At 49.1% G+C, this 17,829-nt stretch overlaps 1 protein-coding gene across 7 annotated transcripts in view; it reads right to left on the bottom strand.

Moving 5' to 3' along the window:
- Positions 1–17,829, bottom strand: part of FLNB (filamin B) — a 139,355-nt gene that overhangs the window by 28,419 nt on the left and 93,107 nt on the right. For 4 of the 7 annotated variants that reach the window (XM_026501101.4, XM_044384972.3, XM_026501102.4 and 1 more), the window contains exons 21-30: positions 16,345–16,942; positions 15,504–15,677; positions 14,316–14,478; positions 13,229–13,389; positions 9,156–9,323; positions 7,825–7,917; positions 6,915–7,038; positions 4,706–4,862; positions 3,500–3,689; positions 1,485–1,732 (exon numbers count right to left, since the gene is read on the bottom strand). In XM_026501101.4, coding sequence (XP_026356886.1) covers positions 1,485–1,732; positions 3,500–3,689; positions 4,706–4,862; positions 6,915–7,038; positions 7,825–7,917; positions 9,156–9,323; positions 13,229–13,389; positions 14,316–14,478; positions 15,504–15,677; positions 16,345–16,942 — 2,076 coding nt within the window. The remainder of the gene's footprint in view (positions 1–1,484; positions 1,733–3,499; positions 3,690–4,705; positions 4,863–6,914; positions 7,039–7,824; positions 7,918–9,155; positions 9,324–13,228; positions 13,390–14,315; positions 14,479–15,503; positions 15,678–16,344; positions 16,943–17,829) is intronic. The other 3 variants (XM_026501103.4, XM_044384973.3, XM_026501104.4) reach the window with 1 other exon arrangement.

Raw genomic sequence — 17,829 nt, 5'->3', positions numbered from 1 at the left:
CTTGGAATGAGAGAGTAAAGACCCAAACCAGGTCCTATGGGTAACCCCCCTCCTTTTCGGCCTTCAGTAGTGGTTAGGGGGCAGTGTGTCTGCACAATGTATCCTTGTAACCCAGGGCTCAGGGGACATCATTCCCAATGAGTCTGTGGGCCCCCACTTCAGGTCCCTGACTCGGCAGCTAACATGGCCCTTGGTATTTCCACGCTGACTTTTCTCACTCGGATGCTCTGAACCCATCCTTAGCTCATTGCACTAGCAAGACCGTGACCTCTGCCCAGGGGCTGCTCTTCCATGCTGCCCTATTCTCATCAACCCCATAAAACCTGCTATAGACGAAAACAGATTCTTAAAACTACAACTGGGACCCTTCTCGGTAAAGTAAGAACGACAGAAACTCTCTAGCTGCATTTCTTTCTGCCCTGAAGGAGAAAAACACTCCCAAATGAACAGTGTCAAAGTTGACATCCTTGAGACAAAAAGGAGACTCCAGATCTCTGGCAGAATGTTTATAGATAAACAAACATCTACGGAAAGGGAAGAAAGCTACAACAGATCACGACTGTTTGGAGGGAGGCACGGACTTCTGTTTGGAACAGAGACCCCCCTCTCTGTTGCTGCATAAGGTGAGAGAAGTCATTAGAAGGGGCTTTGCAGGCTGTGCGTAGGGCTAGGTCACTGAGGCCTAAGGACTTTATGGTCAAGCCCGGCCGCCGCCCATGGCATCAAAGGACACCGGGGTAAGGGGCACTCAGTGGCTGTCCAGAGCAGGCACGCCGGCCTCAGTGACCTTGAGTCTGAGCCTTGTTCTTACACCTCTCCTGCAGAAGGGCCAACAATGCTTGGTTTTAAGGGTCAAATGAGATTTCTAATCATTTCCTGATTGAAGAACCTTCATAACGGAGGAGGGTCCGAGAGTCACTTGTTGAAAACTAAGGAGCCGTGCCATTCTGGCCCACGGTGGAGTCCCTTTCTTCCACGTGTTCCTACTCAAAACACATGACATTTCCTAGGCCTGTGCAAAATCTGAATCTTTCCAAAACAAAACTAGAGGCACTTTGTGTCCTGGGATACGAGTCAAGTCTCCAGACAGAACGGCATCAGGAGCCTCTCTCCTCCAGGCCGTGGAGACGAGGGAGGAAGAAGGAGGAAGAGCTAGCAGAATAAAACATTGTGATGTCTAACTTACACACACTTTTTTGTCTGAGTGTATCTTTCTGAACTGGGTTTTAGCCAGGACATTGCCTAAGACCCTTAGCCTGATGGATACTTCGGGGGCCAGTAAGACTCCTTAAAAACCTCTAACAGCCAAGAGCCTCTGGATTTCTAGAGATTATTCTAGGACTCTACAAGGTCATGACTGCTTGAGAAAAAATTTTTAAAGAAAAAAAAAAAGTGGAAGGGGATGTCCTAGCCAGGATTTAACAGATGGCAGCCGTTACGGTTTCTGTCATAGCAGAGCGCTCGAGGGAAGGCATTTTCCTTACCATAACGGTGAAGGGGCTGTTGGGGATATCGACGCCACCAAAGCGCACGTAGATGACATAGGTGCCTGGCTTGGCAGCCGTGTAGAAGATGTCGTAAGTGCCGTCCTCATTCTCGATGACGTCGGCCTCAGCCTCGGTGCCGTCGGGGGTCAGAACCGTGCAGGTCACCTTCCCTTTCCCAGCGGTCTTGGCATCCACCACAAAGCCCACTTCCTCGCCGGTTTTCACAGTGGAGGCAATTCCAGGACCTGGAGAAGAGTTCAGGAGAAGAGAGTGGAAACTCCAGCCATGGCCAACTGCCCTGGAAGCCGCAGAACGAAGCACGGGTTGGTGCGGGCTGCATCTGTCGATGCCAGACCTGCGACGGCCGCCACACGCAGAGCTGTCCCGGACATCAGCGGGGGAAGGTGCTGCCCCCAGCAGCGCTCCAGCCATTGCTCAGGAAACAAGCTCTGAATGTCAAGCCCATGACGGACCCGGCTTGCCGGGATTCAAGGGTCTGAGGATCATGGTCAACGTCCCTAAGCAAACATACAGCGGGCATTTCTCTGAGGGCCAGGTACACACAAGAGTGAACCAAACACAGTCTCCGCTGTTGAGATGTTCATAATCTAACAGGCAGATGTTTGCAGGCCAGGCACCAAGAATGACAGCTCGATGTGCTGTGGAAACACTCAGTTACAGAAAAAATCATCAGCCGTGCTTCAGAGATGTGTCTCGTAGCACATCTCTATAAAGAAAGTTCTAGAAACTTACATCTCAGCGTTGCCACATTGACAGAGGGCTTTTTGAGAAAAGGGGAATGGCTGAATTCTGAAGGACAGGTACTTTTGGCTAGGGGAGACGTATCACCTCTGTTTCCGAACCATGACCAGTCTCTCTCTGACTGGGGGCACCCTTTACACAGAAGCCACACACCAGGGAGTGCAGACAAGTGAACCAAAAGCACGTTGGCAAAAAAAAAAAAAGCAAAGTATGTAGAAGCAACAGGAGTGCTAAGAACATGTTGTTCAGAGCGGGAGTCGTAGAAGGGAGCCTGGGGCCAGCCTGTGGAAGGCCTTGAACGACAGACAGAGAACTGCGGCCTCCAGGAGCCCCCAGGCTGAGAGTATCCTGCTCAGGATTCTGCTCCAGCAAGGGAGGGAACAGAGCATGGAGTAAGTCCCCGCCCAGGATTATTGCGCCGGCAGGTTCCTGGCAGACAGCACAGGCCGAGGAGCTGGTGGATTGGATTGGCCAGTGGTTCACAATTTCTCAATGTCTGAGCCCCAAATCGCCAAGCTGAGCAGTTTACAACTCGCTCTACAAGCCAAAAGTCTTTCCTCCATTCAGAACAAGATATGAAAGAAATAGAACACATCCAGGGTGGACCTATGTTTAATTTAAAGAGAAGCAAATCTGTTTCATTTCGGAGATGGGGATTCATGTTTTGGAATCTACGGGAATAGCACCAGAGTAACAAGAGCTGTTCTTAGAAACGGAAGGGCCCGTGACTGTCTTAGTCGTGTCTCGGAAACTGAAGGCAGCGTGATGTTCAACTACGTCTGGAGATATTCTGAGAGATGTAGGCATAGTCTCGAGTGCTAAGGAAAAACCTAGATCCTCGAATGTGTTTCTCTAATGCTGACCTGAAATGCTCTCGAATAAATCTTGACTAATTAAACCATCTACTCATGAAAGGAAAAGCTTACGTTTGCAGCTTTCCATGGGAGCTACCAACACAGTTGAGATCTCAACAAAGGCACCCACTTCAAAAGTAACATAATAACAGCTTCCATGTGCCTGGCACCGTGCTAAGCATTTCCTCATGCCTGACCTCATCTAATTTTTGCAATAACCCTGTGAAACAGTCTCTGATCCTCAGAAGAGTTTCTTGAATTCAAATGTTCTCAGAAAGATCTTCCATCTAAGTCTGACCGAAGCTAAGAGTGGTTGAGCAACTTGCCCTAATCACAGCCACTGAGTGGCAGAGAAGGGCTAGCCCCTGGCTCTCTGACTCCAAAGCCCACACTCACCTGTGGCCAGGCACTTGCTGGCATCTCCCGTCTGTGTGGCCCGGATGCGATAGGGTGACAATGGGATGTCGTCCCCCCCGTAGGTGACCCCAATCATATAGCGTCCAGTCTTGTCAGGGATGTAGGTGACGGCGTACGTGCCATCTTCATTGTCATGGACAATGGCTCTTTTGGGTTTTCCCTCTTGGTCCTGTGAATCGCAGAGAAATGTGCTATTTAGGATGTTGTCATTAAGGATATAGAAACCACTCACGGGAAACCGAGACACATTTTGCTTATTAATTGGTGCCTCTATTCAGGAGGAGGCAGAATTAATGGCTTAATACAATCTTAATTATAATATTTTTTGGGGGGTAGGGAGAGGAGGGGATCACACCATATGGACATGGTCAATTTTTAGGAATTATACGGTCAAGTGAACAAGGAGTGATTCAGCTCCGGACCCACTGAAATGTAGGGAGACAAGGGGGTCAAGGTTACCGCTCCTGCATCACCACATCCACTCTCCCTCTTCTCTTTAGTAAAAGGCTCCCAATTCTTGCTGGGTGCACTGCTCGCACTTGCTAGCAAACTCTACCACTAGGTATGGTCGTGGGACTTGTGACAAAGTTGCAGTAAATAAGAGGGAAGTGGAGTCATACAGAGCTGCTCGGGATTGCTGATTGAGTTGAAGGTCCCCTTTCCCCCTTCTGCCTTTCCTCCTCCTTGTGGCCTGCCATATTCATCAGCTCATGGTCCATAAGGAGACCTCAGGACAAAAGCCACACGCTAGGACCGCAGGGCAGAGAGAGGGAGACACACTGCACCCAGGCAGCTTGCCTCCGGGCTTCCTTACCCAGAGAGAGTCATCCCCGGAGTCAGAGCCAGTCTTATTTGTGCGGTATTGTGATATGCAGCGCAACCCAGTCCTAACTCATCTGATGAGTCATTTAAAACATTTTAAAACAAAAGCAGAGGAATAGAGAGAGATCAAAGTACATGAGATTCATCCAAACGTGGTATTTGGAGCTACACCTTGAGACCTCTCATTCAGGCAAGCATGTCTGTTCTCTTGCACAATTACTGACTCTCTGGTGGGGAAAAAAAAATTCCATCAAACATTTGCATCAGGCCAGAAATTGGTTATTAAAATCTTGTTCTTATCCCTGGCTGGGAAGTTAGGTCTTTACTAATCAAGTTTGACTCTAGAAAATAACTCAAAGTTACCGTGATCTGAACAGCAAGCAGGCCTTCCCCAGCATCTCGGGCATCAATTGCAAACTCCACGGGCAGACTGGCAGGCACACCATAGGAACTGAGGCCAGGGCCACTGGCAGTCACTTTGCTGGCATCGTATGTGGGAAGGACCTTGACCTTGAAGGGACTTGAAAGACACATACACATCCCTGGTCAGGGTCGATACTGTCAACCCACCTACATTTGATCTTGTTTACACAGAGACTGGGCTCGAGAGGAGGGATTCCTATAGTAGATAAGATAGCGAGTGCCTTATGTACCTTAAATCCAGCAGAAATTTACAACCATGTATCCATCATATGCTTTCCCTGAGTGCATTCCATGGGATACACACTAATCCCCAACTTGGTTTGGCAGACACAGTTAACTCACTTTTGTTAGGCTAAGAAAATGGTCACCAAAATGGGAACGGAATATTGGAATTAGGAAACGATGTTGGAATAATAAAATTAATATCTTATCTCATCCTCTTCTTCTCTATTTTTAGTATGCTTTAGATGGTGAACTACCTATTAGCAAAGTAATACATAAATGTAATTTATAAATTCTAATTTCTACATACCTAGAGCTGTATGTGTATCTCTACACAAAATACAAATTAGGGGTATGGGTAAAATTTTTTCATCTTAAGGGGTATGAAAAGAATCCTTTGGAGGCTGTTCTGAGAGAGGAAGAGCATATGTAACATTTCATATTAATATGAATGAGGAACGAGGTTTCTATCCAATACCCTCTGGGAACACTGTTGTCAACCAAATCCTCAAGTAAAGAAGTAAAAAAGTAAAAATCTTTGCCCTAATCAGAACTACTTGCAAGGTCACCAGAAAGAAGACTTTGATGAACTAACACATTCCTTGTTTCCCCAAAGATTCCCAACTCCTTAATTTCAGCTCATCTTTAAATTAAAGATGGCCAAAAGGAACAAAGTAGGGGAATACAGGATATCAAGAGAGGAGCAGCCACAGATATCAAGGCTAGTGTGCTGTAACACCTGTGCATAGACAGCACGCAGGTTCTCACTGATACCTACTGATGAGGAAGATGCATGGGTAGGTGGATGGGTGGGTGGATGGGTGGGTCGGTGGATGGATGGATGGATGGATGGATGGATGGATGGATGACTGGATGGGTGGACAGATGGGCAGATGGATGGGCGGATGGATGGGCGGACGGATGGATGGATGGATGGATGGATGGATGGATGATTGGATGGGTGGATAGATGGGCAGATGGATGGGTGGATGGATGGGCAGATGGATGGATGGACGGATGGATGATTGGATGGGTGGATGGATGGGCAGATGGATGGATGGATGGATGGATGATTGGATGGGCGGATGGATGGGCGGATGGATGGGCAGATGGATGGATGGATGGATGGATGGATGGATGGATGGATGGATGATTGGATGGGCGGATGGATGGGCAGATGGATGGATGGACGGATGGATGATTGGATGGGCGGATGGATGGGCAGATGGATGGGCGGATGGATGGATGGATGGATGGATGGATGGATGGATGATTGGTTGGGCGGATGGATGGATGGATGGATGGATGGATGATTGGATGGGCGGATGGATGGGCAGATGGATGGGCGGATGGATGGATGGATGGATGGATAATTGGATGGGCGGATGGATGGATGGATGGATGGGCAGATGGATGGGTAGACAGACGGATGGATGGATGGATGGATGGATGGATGGATGGATGGATGGATGCAGATGGATGGATGGATGGATGGATAGATGGATAGGTGGATGGATGGGTGGGTGGGTGGGTGGATGGATGGGTGGGTGGGTGGGTGGATGGATGGATGGATGGATGGGCAGATGGATGGGTAGACAGACGGATGAATGGATGGATGGATGGATGGATGGATGGATGGATGGATGGATGGATGGATGGATAGGTGGACGGATGGGTGGGGGGGTGGATGGATGGATGGATGGATGGATGGATGGATGGACGGACGGATGGACGGACAGACGGGTGGGTGGGTGGCTGGGTGGCTGGATGGATGGATGGATGGATGGATGGATGGACAGACAGATGGGTGGACGGACAGATGGATAAATGAATGGATTAGTGGGTCACCAGGACAGTGCTGGCCAATCCTGCAGAGGGTCAGCTTCAGGCTGGTTTGGACCCCCTTCTGTAAGTGTCAGGAGCTTACCTACGAGGGATCTCTTCATCAGCATATTTAACCGAGACCATGTAAGGCCCTTCCTGGGATGGGGTGTAGGTCACTGTATGTGTGCCATCCCCATTGTCCACTATGTTCACCGGCTCCACCAGGCCTGAGAACAGAAATAAGAGGTCTGAGGAACTGCTTAGACTCTCCTTCACTCCACCCTGGGCTGAGTTTGAAACGGGATCACATTCATCCCCAAGAGCTATTGGTTTCCACAGATGAGAAACATAAAGGCAGGCAGGCCATAATCAGAGGCCCGAGAAATCACAGGAGACAGGATCCCCAATTCATGGTTGCAGAAATGACCCCAAGAGACACCTTTAGCTTTCTGTTGGCTAAAGTACACTCAGTCAGCCCTTGAGTATAATTAAGGAGACTGCCTGTGCTTGTGTGAAGACGCGTGTTGCAGGCATGCTATCCCCATTCAAGCTGGTGAGGCATGCTTGGGATGTGGCAATTTTACTCTATAGCTGAGGAAGAGCCAAAGAGTCTACAACTCTGAACAGCAAAAGTTAACCATTGGGCTGGCCAATCAAACCTATGGCCACCTTTGAGCACAGAGCGCTACGGCACGAGCAGGCTGGGTGTAGGTGCAGGACAGGTGAGGCAGCCAATTTCATGGGGTGGGGGGATCTTCAAAGTGATGCCTGCAGGGGACGGTTAGAAAAGGTGTTAAAGCATAATCAAGGCATGCATTGGGTTGGTAGATTCCAGATCCCAGTTCTGAACGTGAGCATCAAGGATGGGTCGACTGTAGGGTAGGTTAAGCAAAGCACGGCATACTCATTAAGCAAAGCAGATGAGGCAGGAACAAGGCAATTTTAGGGGTGAGGCCAGCAAGAGGCACTCAGGTCACATAAATTAGAGCAGCAGCCAACTGGAAAATGCAAACCTGTCTCCGTAAAGTCACCCTTCGGGTCACCTTTAAAGAACTCTGAAATGGCTTTCAAGGGGCTGCGCCATGGCTGGGAATCCATCTCATCAGCTAAAATTAAAAGGCTGTTACTTCCGAGTCCTCCATAATAATGTAATAGAGGTAGATATCTAAGTAAAGCCTCTCTCTCTCTCTCTCTCTCTCACACACACACACACACATATAAACACACACACAGGTCTTAAAGCTCAGTAACTATGCAGAATCAGATTCCAGCCCTATGACCTCATTTCCCTCAAACCACATCTGCCCTGAGCTTCAAAGGGCATAACCTCCTGCTGAACCCCATTAAGTAGAACGTTCCTTTTCAAAGAAGGAAGCCCCCATTTGCCACTTCTGTAAAGCCAAGAACACATCACTAGGGAAAAATCCAGATAATTTAAGAAATTAAGGAGAGAATGGCACATTTTCAATGCCGGAAGAGGAAATGAGATTGCCTACCAAATAAGGTAAATTTCGATGCACTTCAGGGCTTTGTCCCAAAACGGCCTTCGAGTCATACCAAACCCCAGTTCCAGGCTGCCAACAGGGCAGGCCAAACAGTCAACAAAGGCCATTTCCCAAGAGACCCCCTCCCTCCAGGAAGTTGGGACAATGACAAAGCCATATGTCACATGGGCTGCATATCTATCATTTCCAGAAATTTGGGGTGTGTTCAGCATGGGCACCAAGGCACCTCAGAGAGAGTTATCCCCTCCAAACCCATCGCCCACCCAAATTCCAGACCAAGCCCAGTCACTCCACAAATGCTGAGACATGTGTGAGAGCCCAAATACTACTTGCTTTGTCTCATTACTTAAGAAAAATAAAAATTTAAAAAGACATTTAGAGCTATATTATTAAATGGAGGAAAGACCACTAGAGAAATAAAAGATCTTCCTACTTTTTAAAAGCAAGAGCTTTGGTGCGCCTGGGTGGCTCAGTGGGTTAAGCATCCGACTCCTGATTTCAGCTCAGGTCTTGATCTCAGGGTCACGAGAATGAGCCCTTCGGCAGGTTCCGTGCTCAGCAGGGAGTCTGCTTGAGATTCTCTCTCCCTCTGCCTCCGTCCCCCCCACTCACAAGTGTGCACACGTGAGCACGAGCACACGCTCTCTCTCTCAAAATATATAAATAAAATCTTTAAAAATAAATAAAAGCAGGAGCTTCTCCTGTTTAGCTAGAATATGGGGCAATAAAGTAATTTAGGAAATTTAATTTTAAGTTCATGACCAAGTGCCTGTTCTGGGTCATGGCTGCCCTCCCCTGGGGCAGGAGAATGCTGGCAGGAAGGCAGGATGCACACTCACCTCGTGGGCCCAGGACCCTCACTTCCAGAGGGGCCAGGCCAGCCTTGCTGCTGTCCACTGTGAAAGACTGCAAGATGCGGGCTCGGACACCAGAGCCCAGCCCGGGGCCAGCAACCTTGACCTTGCTAGGGTCGACGACATCCTTCACAGGGACTCTGAAGGGGCTGCCTGGAAAAGAAGTCACAGGATTCTGAGCACAGCTCACCTAGCGACAGGTGACCTGCCGTGTGCACACCCAGGGGACCTCAGTCAGGGCCTCCTGTCTTGCTGTGCGTGCTCCCACGTGCACCCACCACGTGCAGGCATTGTGCCACATGCTGGGCCCAGAGTGCTACATGGCCCTGTAGGGACCCGAGTGCAGGAGAGGGGTAAGGCATTCAAGCAGCTATGATGCCACACGTAACAGATGCTGGGGCGTGTACAAGGCACGTAGAAGACAACGAATCTGGTCTTCAGGAGGCCAGAGGAAGCTTTTCAGGGACAGCTGAGCTGAGACAAGAGAGTGAGCCGACAGCACCTAGGGAAGCAGATGGAAAGGGGTTTCAAGCACAGTGATGGGCACGTGCAGAGGCCTGGAGGTGAGGGAGAAGACAGGCTGTTGAAGACGCTGAAGGAGGATGCTGAGGGGTGGAAGGAAGGAGTGCAGAGGGCTGTGGAGGTAGGGAGGCCTTCCAGTCCATAGCTAATATCCTCTCCACAAACGGCTCCTGAGGGCTTCCTGGAGTCCTCCCCCTACAACATAGCCCGCACCTTCCCACTACGAATGGCCTACTTGGTTCCCTGGCCATTGGGTGAAGCTTTGCTTTCTCCCTGTCAGCTGTGGTCCTCCTACATGGCTGACTCCATAGGTGACACTGGGGGCCTCTGACCCTTTGAAGGTATTGGTTTTAAAGACCAAGGAAACAGGGGCACCTGGGTGGCTCAGTCGGTTAAGCATCTGCCTTTGGCTTAGGTCATGATCCCAGAGTCCTGGAGTCAAGTCCTGCCCTGGGCTCGCTGCTCTGCAGGGAGTTTGCTGCTCCCTCTCTCTGTGTGCCCGCTCTCTCTCTCTCAAATAAATAAATAAAATCTTAAAAAAAAAAAACAAAAAACACCAAGGAAACAGAAAATGCTGTGTGATCAGGATTTGCAAGAGAAGCACTAAAGAGAAAAACTAGGGCTGAGCCAGGGTCCCTCAAGGGATTCTCCCACCAACGGGCACGAAGTAAGACCTCCGCAGAGGTGAGCCAGAAACAGGAGCCCCAGTGTCCCTGGCATTATGCCTCCTCGGGCTACCAAGTCCATCGCCAAGGGGCGACATGCATCTCTTGCTGTGTGCAGGGGTCCTCGTGCTCCCAAGGAGGCTGGCAAAATTCATGACTTCTAACTGCTACACAAACTCAGGTGTCTTCTGCTTTGCATTCCCCAAAATTGATCTGTTGTAGAATACGGCAGTAAATTAAAACAGCACACAGAGAACAGAGGCCTTGGCGTTGTAACGGTAGCTGGGTGCAACGGCATCCAGTTTTTCGGCAGACAGAAGTAAATGGTTGACCCTGGCAAAGACAAACACCAGCCTCCAGGCGGGGGTGTAGGGAAACAAAAGGAGCTTCGTTTCACAGAGAAACAGTTGAGAATTTCAGTGTCAGCAGGTGATGGCGATGGACTACCTCCGAGGCCAATCTCCAAGTCAGAGCTCCCCCTGGAAGGCGTCTGAACTTAGCATGAGAGCAGCCAAGAACTAACACGATAACTGCAGACCTAAGGTGGCAGATACTGCGCGTTCCCTGCCACCCCGTCCCGTGCCCCAGACAGACATCAAAAACCAACCACAGCAGCACTTCCTCCTGATGCACTTTTCCCAGGGGATCCACTTGATCTAAAAGCCACCACCAGCCGACCACAGCTGGCCCGCCAGAGGAAACCAACATGCCACAGCGGGGAGGACAGCATACCTTGTCAAAAATAACCCTACTAGGGCTTTGCACCAGAAACACTGGACTAATGTTGAACCAACGAAAATTCCCGTGAAAGCAAATGAGAAGCCAGCAGCTTGCCAAATGTTTCATAGCAACACCTCACGAGTTACCTTACTAAGAAGCCCATCGCTAAGACAACCGACCAACACTTCACTAAATAACTCTGCCTGGGGAAGGGCCTGGGACCTGGGACAAGCTGCCAGCTGGCTCTGAGCAGCAACAGAGAATCTGAAACATAAGGATGTACCGCCTACCTCTGATGAGAAAACCCCAAATGGGTCTCTCTTTATTGTAATTCTCAAAGATGGCCATCTGCTTCATGCTCCTGAGTCAGCCACAGGGGCCCAAACCCTCACCCTCTTCTGCAAGGGAATTCCAAAGCTGAAAGCGTCAGCCAGACCTTCCCAATGAAGTCAGAACAGCATTGTTGTCTCCACGACCAGGAGAGGCTCTTCTCCACTGCACCTGCCTGCTTGGAGCCACCACATCATCTCCCTCTTCCCCCTGTGGAACTGCCAAGCTCCCCCCAATACCCATGGCTCTGCCCTCTGTCACTGGGCCCTGTTCCTTCTTGGTGGCAGTAATCACGAGAAGTTGCATAAACACCAGACAGGAAGTTCCCGGAGCACAAGAGCTTTGACTATCTTGTCCATGGCTGAGTTCCCCTTGCCTTGGGCTGACAGGGACTTGAAAATCTACGATCAGCTGCAAAGACAAGTTGGAGGAGAAATTTACCAATTTAGTTTTTCTTAAACTTAAAGAAAGCCTTCAAAGAAAATCTAAGCCTTCATAAAATTAAGGCTTAAATGAATATCTGAATAGCATTAATTTGAGCTGGATGTCCGTGCTTTCTGACCAACGTGAGAGGAAGAGTGAGTCTATGAGCACATTTGCATGTAGTAAGGAGGAAATGTCTACAGATCCAGGAAAGTGTTTGGTCAATGCACACTCCAGCTTCTGGGAGTCAATCTAGAAACCCAAAAGCAAGCTCCTCAGGTCTGTTCCTTCCCCCTCAGGCTCATCCTGGCTTATGGCTTTCAGGGGAAGAATAACCCTGACCCATCCGAGGCTCTTCCTGCCCTGGGAGTCTTGGGGGGTGGGGTTCTGCCCTCTTTCTCACCATACCCAAGACAAGGCATAGGCTGACTTGGAGGCAGCCCCGAGGGTCCTTGTGTCCACAGTCATCTACCCATCTAGATGTGTGTTCAGTGGCAACTGTTTCATTAAATAAACAGAACCAGAACCCACGGAGATTCTAACCCCTGGAGCATGAAAGTTGGAGGGCCCTCTGCTACTTAACTCTCTATTTCTCCTTGTTTCAATCATCTACAGCAGTGGTTCTCAACTAGAGGTGATTCTGTCCCCAAGTGGACACCTGGCAATATCTAGAGACATTTTTGGTTGTCCTAAAATGAAGGGGGTGGTGGTGGAATGCTACTAAATACCTACAATGCATAGGACAACCCCCCTCCTCCAACAACAAAGAATTATCCCACCCAAAATATCAATGGTGCTGAGGATGACAAACCTTGATTTTGCTTTTGTTTTTTTAAAGATTTAATTTTTATGTAATCTCTACAGCCAGTGTGGGGCTTGAACGCACCACCCTGAGATTAAGAGTTGCGCACTCCACTGACTGAGCCAGCCAGGCGCCTGGTTTTACAGCAAGTGTATATATCACATTATGAAATAGAAAAGAAATTAATATATAAGAATTTGTGTTTGTGGGTCTCTTTCGGCTACCAGGACTGTCCATGAAAAGCAGAAAATAACACAACAGGTATCAGGTGAAGAAGAACCAACCAGAGAATAAAGTAGAGATTTTCACCTCTGGGGAAAAAAAAAAAAAATTCAGCTTTCCCTTAAATTAAGAACCGGATCCTCCAACATGTGAATGATTTCGACTCAAAATGCCAAGCCAGTGCGTTTTGCCAGGCTACCGGTCCTACTGGGCGTTGGGATATTCTTGGAGATGCAGCCATAAGGAAAGTTCTCCCTTTGCACCTACTGCAAATCTCAGACCCTCTTTCCCATTCAGAGACGAGCAAGACAACACCTGCTTTCATGCCAAATCCGTGTGTGATTCTTTGGGTAGCTTTCTGCGGGATCGCTTACCAGGGATGTGGGCTCCTCCGTATGTGATGTTAACGTCGTAGTCCCCTGGAGCGAAGGGGACGTACTCCGCACTACAGCTTCCATCTTTGTTGTCCCTGCAGTTGATCTTCGACTCGGACGGTCCCTCGACAGTGATGCCGAGCCCACCAATGCCTGCCCCTCTGGAAAGGGTGGAAAAGAGAGCAAAGTGGTCCAAGTGGTTCATGCTCATCTGGTTATTGCCAGAATTATTCAAAATCCCTCTATAAACAATCCCAGCTAAGCCAATCTGACTCAACTACAAAAGTTTCTCAACACTATAATAGAAAGACAGCTCTGACCCCTCCTTTCCAATGCTTATCCTTCACTGGTTTTTCACATCTAATTGCATCTGTGACCAATTCTAGTAGGACTACTTCTCTTATTTCACTTAACCATGAATGGGCTATGTTTCTGCATTATCAAGCTAAGGAGCTGCCATCTAGTTCTGGTTTGCTCAGCAATTTTATGACTGTAACCAATGGCTTTCTGGTACTTTTCGAGGTATACTTGGCCTCTCTCTGTAGCATAAGTCTCTACAAAAAGAAAACGCCTCAAATACCATGGGAAAAAAAAGGCTCTCAAAAGTTGGGAGACCAGGACACATATGCAGAATATGCCCATAAACTCCTTTAGAGGGGCGCCTGGGTGGCTCAGTCGGTTAAGTGTCTGCCTTTGGCTGGGGGTCGTGATCCCAGGGTCCTGGGATGGAGTCCCACATCGGGCTCCTTACTCAGCGGGGAGCCTGTTTCTCCCTCTGCGGGTCCCACCACTTGTGCACTCTCTCTCTCAAATAAATAAAATCTTAAAAACAAACAAACAAACAAACAAAAAAAAAAACTCCTTTAGATATGGACACTAAGGAGGGCACATGATGTCATGAGCACTGGGTATTATATGGGATGGATGAATCACTAAACTCTACCTCTGAAACTAATACTACACTATATGTTAATTAATTGAATTTGAATAAAAAAGAAAAAAAGAAAGCAAGAAGGGAGAAAAATAAATAAACTACCTAGGGCTCCTCCTTTTAGAGTCAACACACAGATCCCAGAACCTTGCTCACCTGGTAACCACAGTGAAGACATTGGGTTTGTTGGTAAAGGCCTCTTTCAGTCCTGGTCCTTGTGCTTGAACCCGAGACGGCTGGCAGCCTTCGGTTACAGCCACTTTGAAGGGACTGTTTGGGATAGGTACATCATCGTATGTCACCTCCACTACGTGGAGACCTGTTCAACACGACAAACAGAAACGTATTTGCACAGGAGTCACCCACTTGTGGGAAATTGGACTCTGCTGTGGAGTTTCATCCAGCGCTCACGTCTACCTGCTCTCCCATTTATTGGAAACACGCAGGCTGAAGAAATAGTACAATATTGGTATGACCTGATTTTTTAAAATATAGCTGTTTATTTATGCTCTCTGTTCACTTGGCAGCCACATAGCCCTCCCTCCCCAACACATATATGCACAAGGCCTCTCGCCAAGCAAATATCACTAAGTCTATATTCAAGTTAGTCATCTTAAATGCACTATCCTTTTTTTTTTTTTTTTAAAGATTTTATTTATTTATTTGACAGAGAGAGACAGCCAGAGAGAGAGGGAACACAAGCAGGGGGAGTAGGAGAGGAAGAAGCAGGCTCCCAGCAGGAGCCTGACGTGGGGCTCCATCCCATAACACCAGGATCACGCCCTGAGCCGAAGGCAGATGCCCAACAACTGAGCCACCCAGGCGCCCCACTTATGCACTATCCTGATTTGGAAAAAACTTCCTCCAGTCATTAGCCAAGAGATAAAGGGAAATCCATGAAACAGAATATCCATGCACCTACATATGGATATATGAATATATCTACACCAGAATATTTATAGGAATCATATATCCAGGTAATGAGACTACATGATGCTGTTGTTTTTTTCTTTATCCTTTCATGATTTATCAAATTTTTAAGTAATTGTTAATATTCAAGGAAGAAATTGTGTAAAAAATTGATACAAATGGGCAATCAGCCATGACATCAGCCATCAGCTGCTCAGAGGGGCCTGAGGCTAACCCCGGCCTGGCTGTCACATGCCAGGACCAACACGTCAGGCACTGAGTGTATGGTGGCTCTGCTGGGGAGAGAGATTTCTGCATGTCCCTGTCACTCTGTCCATGCCTCTGCTGAGACAGGCTGGACACACAGGGCAGGAGGAGCACTAGTCACCAGCATAGCTCTGAATAACTGTCGTGTCCAAGGAGAAGTCAACTCACCTTTCTCGAAGGGTGTGTACTCCACCTGGTAGGTCCCGTCCGCATTGTCCCTGACGAAGCACTCGGTAGAGGCCCCTGAGGGGTTGGCAATGTGGGCTTTGATGTGGTCGCCCCCCACCTGGGTCAGGGGCCGTGAATCGACCGTGAAGTCAGTGGTGGCTTCACGAAACACATCTGCGGAGCAATCACACAGAGGAGAACGTCACCAACACCTGGGACCTCGGACCAAATCCAAGAACCAGGGTCCTCAGCACTTCAGGTACAGTATGTCTAAGTTCAGTGACAGCAGATGGCTGTTTTCTCTGACTTCCAAATCAAGAGTATTAATGACCACCTCCCCCCACCACCAGCCTGCCAAAGCTGCTTCTTCCCACGTGGCCTGTGGGAACCCCCATCCTGTGATAACACAACTCCTTGGCGTATTTTTTGGACAAAGGTGGGGCTCTAGGACAGGTTAAAGGGAAAAGAGATCTGTTCTGCAGCAAGTCTGGCATTACCACCACATTCTAAACCTTTTCTATTAGTGCCAAAAATGAAAGATCTTGAATTTCCATGTAAAAATCAAGATTTCTGGCTTTGCCAGAAAAATAGCAACATCTGCTGGCAGCGCTGGGCCCCATTCCCCCTAGAGAAACAAAGCGAGGGTCGAGCAGCAGAGAGCCACGTGCCCACCCCTTTGCTATGGTCCCTCTCTTCCTGGTGCCGAGACCACAGGACAGTGTTTTCTTATAACCCACCTGGCCCCCGTGGCCTTATCAGTTTGCAGCTCTACTCTGAGTTTCTGGTGAGCCCTAAGTCCCAAGTTATTCTGCAGCCTCCCTCTTTTATTTATGAAACCCACCTTTTCCTTCTATTCCTGGCCCAAAGACTTTGACCCTGCTGGTGTCCACAGCCGGCTCCACCTTGACCCTGGTGGGGAAGTGGGGCACCAGCTCACCGCCATACTTCATGGTCAGGGTGTACATGCCAGCGGTCAGGGGCACGTAGGTCACCGCGTAAGTGCCGTCTTTGTTGTTTTCAATACAGACTTCGGCTTTCGCTCCCGAGTCTGAGATGGCTTCCAGGCCCAGGGCCCCGGGCCCTGCTTCTGAACAGTCAACACTCAGCAGCCCGGCTTCGCCCACCTTCCCATGCTGCAGACCCGGTCCTGAAGCCACGACTTTAGAGGGGTCGAAAGGCATTTCAATGTCGGCTTTGAAGGGAGAACCCGGTATGTGGACTTCTTCAAAGAGAATGTTGACAAAGTACTCCCCGGGCTTTGTGGGCAGGTAAGAGACGGAGCAGGTCCCATCACCATTGTCAGAGCACTCAATTTTGGCCTCGCACGGACCTTCCACGGTGAGGCCCAGACCTCCGGTGCCTGCTCCTTTGGTGTCGATGGTGAACTCAGCGGGCTTGCCCACGAGGCCACCTTCAAGGCCAGGACCATGGGCCTTCACCTAGTTGAACAGAGAATAAAAGTCACACTCTGCCTGATGTTGGCGTTGCTGCTCGGCCAGCCTGCACTCAGCGCCGGGCTGCCTCTCCGTCGAGGGGCCCTCCTCGCTGGGGCCTCCCTCGTGTCAGACAGACACTGAGTCGGAGCCATAGTGCAATCCAGGGTGCAAACAGCTACGAGAGGGAGACATGCCTGTGAGCCCAGTCCACACTGAAAGCCACAGCACTGAGGCGTGGCCCTCAGGAACACGGGGCATGACTTCCCGTCCTGCCATGCCCGGCATTTCAGAACCACAGGGCCAGAGGTGGAGACCTAACGTCTTGTCTCATGAACACACGCGGGCCTGAAGGCACATAGGATGGTTTTATGGACCTCCCTGCTGCTTTCACAGCTACACCTCTCTCAACAAATTCCCCATAATAAAGCATGACCCTGGGGTGGTGGGTATGTGTCATGATACGTTTGTCCAAACCCATAGAACGCACAGCACCCCGAGTGAACCCTCCTGGAAACTGTGTATTTGGGGTGAACAGGGTGTCAATACAGGTTCATCCACACGAACAAGTGCCCTGCTCTGCTGGGGGATGGTGATAATGGGGGGGCCCTGCCCGCGGGCACAGGGGGCAGGGGGGAATGTCTGTACCCGCCTCTCCATCTTTCTACGAACTGAAAACTGATCTAAAAAACTAAAGTCTAATACAAAAATTTAAAACCAAAGAAATAAACGAAACTGCTTTTACAAGAGGGGCGGGGACGGGCTTTTATGTCTGATTCAACAAGTAAGACCGTTTTATAGGATTCATGCCATTCAGACCACTAAAAATACTCTAAAACCCTTGATCCAGGGCTACTAGGAAGAAATGATAATGAGACTCATATTTTTATATT

Source organism: Ursus arctos, unplaced genomic scaffold (genome assembly GCF_023065955.2).
Source record: "Ursus arctos isolate Adak ecotype North America unplaced genomic scaffold, UrsArc2.0 scaffold_14, whole genome shotgun sequence".
NCBI classification, from domain to species: domain Eukaryota; kingdom Metazoa; phylum Chordata; class Mammalia; order Carnivora; family Ursidae; genus Ursus; species Ursus arctos.
This window is presented reverse-complemented; position numbering and strand designations above follow the sequence as displayed.